The sequence below is a fragment of the Dunckerocampus dactyliophorus genome, chromosome 5, assembly GCF_027744805.1.
Source record: "Dunckerocampus dactyliophorus isolate RoL2022-P2 chromosome 5, RoL_Ddac_1.1, whole genome shotgun sequence".
Lineage (NCBI taxonomy): Eukaryota > Metazoa > Chordata > Actinopteri > Syngnathiformes > Syngnathidae > Dunckerocampus > Dunckerocampus dactyliophorus.
This window is the reverse complement of record NC_072823.1, coordinates 25,870,525-25,876,738: the sequence shown is the minus strand read 5'-3', so window position 1 is coordinate 25,876,738 and position 6,214 is coordinate 25,870,525. Positions and strand designations below refer to the sequence as shown.

The 6,214-nt window shown below is 46.4% G+C and overlaps 1 protein-coding gene across 7 annotated transcripts; it reads left to right on the top strand.

Annotated features, from left to right (window-relative positions):
* Positions 1 to 252: 252 nt before the first annotated feature.
* Positions 253 to 5,924, top strand: snupn (snurportin 1). 7 transcript variants are annotated; one of them, XM_054775164.1, is made up of 10 exons: positions 274 to 353; positions 967 to 1,065; positions 2,325 to 2,489; positions 2,591 to 2,789; positions 2,949 to 3,053; positions 3,177 to 3,273; positions 3,548 to 3,645; positions 3,797 to 3,874; positions 5,138 to 5,218; positions 5,319 to 5,924. In XM_054775164.1, exons 3-10 carry the CDS (start codon positions 2,332 to 2,334, stop codon positions 5,637 to 5,639), a joined length of 1,137 nt encoding a protein of 378 aa, XP_054631139.1. In that variant the 5' UTR covers positions 274 to 353; positions 967 to 1,065; positions 2,325 to 2,331; the 3' UTR covers positions 5,640 to 5,924. The 7 variants fall into 7 exon arrangements, with proteins under 7 accessions (XP_054631143.1, XP_054631139.1, XP_054631141.1 ...); XM_054775166.1 differs by having other exon boundaries at positions 1,731 to 2,489; XM_054775167.1 differs by lacking the exon at positions 274 to 353 and adding an exon at positions 1,731 to 1,858 and having other exon boundaries at positions 360 to 1,065.
* The last annotated feature ends 290 nt before the right edge of the window (positions 5,925 to 6,214 follow it).

Sequence of the window (6,214 nt, the reverse complement as noted above, 5' to 3'; positions counted from 1 at the left end):
TGCATTTTGTGTTCAGTTGTGCTGTCATTGACTAATATTTACATTTGTTTGATGATCTGAAACATTGCAACAACAAACAAAAAAAACATAAAGGGGGCAAACACTTTTTCACACAACTGTATGTCCTAAAATTTTATACAGACGCATGGCTTGTTATAGAACAACCCGATATTAATGATGTTTTTTATAATTATGTGTTGTTCCATCGTTTTCTCCTCACAAGATAATCCTCCGCATTTAAACACCGGGATAGTTTCGTGCTTGTCGGCCAACCACATAAAGTCATGTTGGGATTGAGAACCGGGGGCGTGTGTGTGACGTCGGAGCAGCAGCACTCTCCTTCGATGTCCAAGGTACTGTAACTTTTATTTTATCGCCATTTATCACGGCATGGTTTGTTACATATAATGGCGTTTAGCTGGTCGGAATCGTGGCACAGTAGTAGAATGGTAACCGTGGTTAGCCAACAGCGTGCTAGCTGCATTAGCCGACTGCTAACAGAACCGCAGCTAACGTAATAAAGTAGCTAGCTTAAGAACAGCTAGTGAATGAAGACTTTCTGTCGCCAGAGTGTGTGGTTAGCGACTGGTTGGCCAACAGCGTGCTAGCTGTATTAGCCGCACTGCTACCAGAACCGCAGCTAACATACTAAAGTAGCTAGCTTAAGAACAGCTAGTGAATGAAGGCTTTCTGTGGCCAGAGTGTTTAGTTTTATGTTATTATATTCTCTATATTATGCCGCCAATGTTCGTGCGATTACTGTAGCATCATTAGCATCATGGTTAATTGTGTAGAAGTCAACAGCCTCGCCAACAAAACTCTGTTGCTGTTTAAGTGGCAATTGGATGATTACTGGTGATTACTATAAGTTAACTACGGTGACTGATGTGGAACAAATCCAAACTCTACAGACACAGAAACCAAAAAAAAGAAGCCTGACAAACTTCAATTTTCTTCTGTGAACAGTGGCGGAGCTACGGGATGGCCACGGTCACCCCTGGTCACTCTCCGGCCTCCCCACTGACCATCTAGACATTTCAGGTATCAACTTATCGCCACCCCTATGTGAGTAATGGTCTCACCTTGGCCACCCCAATGAAAAATTCCTGTCTGTGCCACTGTCTCTGAACTTGCAGCATTTTTGTCATGCATGCATATTGTACTGAATAGCCAGGTGTGGGGTATGTGTGGACGTACAGGGGTACTTTATTTCAAATTGTACTACTCCAGGACACAATTGTCAGGTTCAGCAACAGAGATAGTGGCACCATAAGTCACCACTTTCTCTGTTGCTGGTTCACCGCTGTATTCCTAAAACAGACCTTCCTAATGGGCAAGCACACTTTAACACTACTACGATATATGAGTGATAATTATATTGCTGGTTAATTTATTGTATTGTATTGTATTGTATGTACTTTATTTATTCCACAGCGAGGAAATTTACTTGTTACAGCAGCAAGCAAGCAAGACAAGTAAAGAGAACAGTAAAGTAAAGCATCGTGACTACAACATGGTTCAGGTGGTGCAGGTGTTGTAGAGTCTGACAGCGGTCGGTATGAAGGACCTGCGGAACCTCTCCTTCTTACACCGTGGGTGTAACAGTCTGCTGCTGAAGGAGCTGCTAAGGGAACCCACAGTGTCATGTAGCGGGTGAAAGGTGTTGTCCATGATGGATATCAGCTTAGCCAACATCCTTCTCTCCCCCACTTCCTCCACGGAGTCCACAGGACCGTCCAGGACAGAGCTCGCTCTCCTGATCAGCCTATTGATCCTGCTCCTGTCCCTGTCCGTGCTGCCCCCTCTCCAGCAGCCCACAGCAAAGAAGATGGCTGAGGCCACCACAGAGTCATAAAAGGTCCGTAAAAGAGTCCTGCACACACCAAAGGACCTCAGTCTCCTCAGCAGGTGGAGGCGACTCTGGCCCTTCTTATAGAGGGCGTGGGTGTTGACGGACCAGTCCAGCTTGTTGTTAAGGTGAACACCCAGGAATTTGTAGCTGTCTACCAACTCTATGTCCGCTCCCTGGATGTTCACCGGTGTGAAGTGAGGTGTTTTCCTCTGGAAGTTAATGATCATCTCCTTTGTCTTGCTGGTGTTGAGCTGCAGCTGGTTAAGCTCACTCCAGCTGACAAAGTCCCTGATGACCGTCCTGTATTCCAGATCATTCCCCTCTGAAACACAACCAACAATGGCTGTGTCATCGGAGAACTTCTGGATGTGACACTGTGTGGAGTTGTGTGTGAAGTCCGAGGTGTAGAGTTATGTCCAGTTCCAACAACAATCCAATCTAGCGTTAATTCCTTGTATGTTTTTACGGCCAGAGTCCCCATGGATGACCTGACCCGAGCCCTCTCGGCCAGCTTTGCTGTGTCCAAGGAGCCCAACAGCACGGCCGCCCCCCACCCTCGGCTGTCCCAGTACAAGTGCAAGTACAGCGTGCTGGAACAGAGCGAGCGGCGCCGCCGCTTCCTTGAACTGCAGAAAATGTAACTCATGAATGAACCCAATCATGTATTTTATGTCTATGTGAACATGTCAACTAAAATGTGAAGTGCTATTTTTTTCTTTTTTTTTTTTTTAATCTCAGCAAAAGGTTAAACTATGTCGATCATGTGCGACGACTGGCCGATGGTGACTGGACGGGGTCGGACAGCGATGGGGAGAAGGACATGGAGAACCAGCAGCAGCAAGAGGTGGAGGAGGGAAAACGGGAACAAGATGTCAAAGCAGAGGAAGAGGAGATGGAGATTGAGAGACGGAAGCTGCCGAAGCATTACGCTAACCAGGTCAGTGTTAGAGGAAAAAATCTGGCCACATCAGAATGTATTTGCATGCCTTTGCAACAGGGGGAGCTATTATGTAATGCTTCAGTTGTGCTGTAGTGCTCAGTTTGATCCAACAGAGGGACTGCTGGCCTTCAATTGTAAACTTGTGCTCCTCCTCAGCTCATGCTGTCAGAGTGGCTGGTGGATGTCCCGGCAGAGCTGGACTCCGATTGGCTGATGGTGGTCTGTCCCGTGGGGAAAAGATCTCTCATCGTTGCCTCCAAGGTAGGGAAACTTGTGCTGCTTTCCTCGCAGCCAATCAGGATGTGGAGGAAGCCACAATAAGATGATCACCTGGTGAAGCTAAGTGGCCAAGCAGGAAAGTGATGTCATCAAGTGTGTCTGCAGGGTTCCACTGCAGCGTACACAAAAAGCGGCTACTGTGTGAACCGTTTCCCCTCCCTGCTGCCCGGTGGGAACCGCCACAACTCGGCCATGGGAAAAGGTACCCGCCTTATCTGCCGATCAGCCGCTCAAAATGAAGAAATACACAAAAATGTGTAATTTCCGTTTTTCTCAGAAACGTTGCAGGTGGGTGGAAATTCCCTGTGCTTGAGAATAAATGGCTGACAGAGCAGCACCTGATTGTAATTTAGACCACTAGAAATACCACAACTTGTAATCTTCTTGCCTCTGATGTCGACCAAAATCACACTGAGCAAAGAATAAAAAGTCCCGTGATAGATGTTAACCTACTGTGAACAATGTCATCCATGTAGATTACACCATCCTGGACTGTATTTACAGCGAGGTGGACAGGACCTTCTACATCCTGGACGTCATGTGCTGGAGAGGCCACCCGGTATACGACTGCCCGGTGAGACCGCCTACCCAGATCCTGCAGGAATGTTTGTCTAATGTCTTAAGTAGCACAGTCTGGATCACAGATGTTCTCTTTTGCCATGTTGCCATCGTTTTCTCTTTTCCTCGTTTTGGGTATTTTACACTGCCTGCTTTGTCATCAACAGACTGATTTCCGCTTCTACTGGCTGCAGTCCAAAGTCCAGGAGACGGAAGGCCTGTCGGAGATCGCCAAACGCAACCCCGTGAGTGACAACATCAGGAACTTGTTTTCTTCGTTTTCATTTCCTGCCAAGTCTTCAGTTCTTTGTGCTGTTACAGTCACTACAGTCCATTTGGGATTACAATAAACCTTAAAGGTCCCATCCATTTTCTATGCTGCTTGTCCTCACTAGGAGTTATGCTGGAGCCTATCCCAGGGCACATATAGACAATCATTTACACTCACATTCATCCCTATAGGGAATTTAGTCACCAATTTACCTAACAAGCAGATTTTTGGAATGTGGGAGGAAACCAGAGTACAGGGAGAAAACCCACGCACGGGGAGAACATGCAAACTCTGCACAGAGATGTCCAAACAGAGGTGCCAAACAGAGAGCTTCCTGATCTCCTGACTATGTGACCAACATGCTAACCATTAGGCCACCAAGCAGCACGTAAAGGTCCCATGTTTGCAATTTTTCACCAATTATAAATGCATCTCAGAGGTCCCACAATAATGTATTTGAAGTGTGTTAGCTTTGATGCTGGAATTTTTAAAGTGCTTTTAGTAAGACCAACTGAGAACACGCTGTTTTGTGCGTCTGTAGCTTTAATGCTAATGTAATAGCTGTCGTATATTACATACAACAACGTAACATTAAGGAGTGGGACAGGAGGACGCTCACATTTTAACAACGACGTCATGCTAGGTTAGCCTATTGGCTGAAGGAAAACAAAATACAGCCTCCATGACTGTAGCTGACTGACAGATCGTTTTAAGATGTCATGTACTATGCAGCTGTGGATGGATAATTATATGAATTTCCTCAAAACCTTTTGTGTTAACGGTTAAGAACGAGGTCTCTGAGTCGAGGCGGCATCTCTCTAGGTCACTACTGTGCATTTATGTGTGTGTGTGTGTGTGTGTGTGTGTGGATGACTGGGGGAAAAAAGCTCTGGCACCACCTATTTGTTTGATGGTATAAATCTCCAGACCCTGAATATAAGATGACTCATCGTTTTCAGCCTGTTGTTGTGGGGAAAATCCAGATAGTTTGGTAGAGCTCCAGGCTTTAGTTTAAGAAGTGTAGCGAAGCCTGTTTTGTTTTTATAGACAGGGTGAGCTTATCAAGCTAAAAAAAATTAGTACAGGAACTTTTTCTTTGGTCTTTTTGTGGCTGGAGTGACAATGGAACTGTTCCCTTTCCCCAGAATTTAAATGGTCTGTATATATAAGTCTTGCGTCGTCCTCCATGTACCAGGAAGTAGCCTGCTCGCTAACAGAGATTTGTTTGCTTCAACAGTTCCGCTTTGTGACCCTCCAGAGCACGGACTGTACGGCCTCTTCCATCCATAAAGTTTTGGCAGCCGACTACAGCTTCAGTGTGAGAAGTTTGCGTCCTTCCTGTGTTGTCCAACTGAAGCAATGTTTGGATTCAAGATGAAAGGCTTTTGGATTTATTGTGAATGTCCGCTCTCCGCCAGGTGGACGGTCTTCTCTTCTACCACCGCCAGACTCACTACACCCCCGGCAGCACCCCACTGGTGGGCTGGCTCCGCCCCTACATGGTTGGTGACATCCTGGGCGTGGAGGTTCCTACCGGACCCCTCACCGTCAAGCCGGAGTACGCTGGCCACCAACTACAGCAGATCCGGGAGCACAAGAAGACCTCCACCCAGGTGCGGCCGGCCAGTCGGGACGGAGGCTACGAGCTGGAGCACCTGTCCACGCCTGACCGGGACCACGGGCGTGCCCCCGACTGCTTCAACCACAAGCCCATCCAGGAAGCACAGATGGAAAGCTGAGATGCAGCACGTGTCCACCTGCAGCGATCATTTTAATCAGGCACCATCCAGGACAGCCTCTAAGCGCTTCGTCATATCTAGAACCACAGTTATCTTCTGTCATATGCTTCTTATTTGAATAACATAATAGATACACAAAGTAGAATATTACTTAAAAAACCGCATTGTTCAGGTTGTACGCAAAAAGACTAGCATGAGAGTCGTTCATGGAGTTGGATGTGGACTTTTACAATTAAACGTTTTTTAACTGTGTAAATAATGAAATAAATGTGGTTTTTTTTCATGGTTTCCTTTGTGCTTGTGTGTGAGCGCTAGCAGGCTATTCACCAAGGCAGTATGTTAGCATTGCAACCTCTTGACTAATGAAAAAAAATGAGAGAAGTGAGAAGCTTGTACAGATCAGCATGTGCTTCTAGCAGGAATCCACGTATTAGTCAACAGCACATGTCGCTTTCCAGGAACTGAATGCCTACCTGCTGCACTCATTTGACACACACACACACAAACACGTATGAGAAAGTTTGGTCACAAGACTTCCAAGGAAGTGGATTTGTGCACATGAAATGGGTAGTTAA

What these genes read in the sequence shown, in the direction of transcription:
- snupn (XM_054775168.1), top strand. Translation starts at nt 2,332, where the DNA reads ATGGATGACCTGACCCGAGCCCTCTCGGCCAGCTTTGCTGTGTCCAAG. An exon ending in CAACTCGGCCATGGGAAAAG is followed by an intron (nt 3,274 to 3,547) that starts GTACCCGCCTTA and finishes TCATCCATGTAG; the next exon opens with ATTACACCATCCTGGACTGT. An exon ending in AGATCGCCAAACGCAACCCC is followed by an intron (nt 3,875 to 5,137) that starts GTGAGTGACAAC and finishes TTGCTTCAACAG; the next exon opens with TTCCGCTTTGTGACCCTCCA.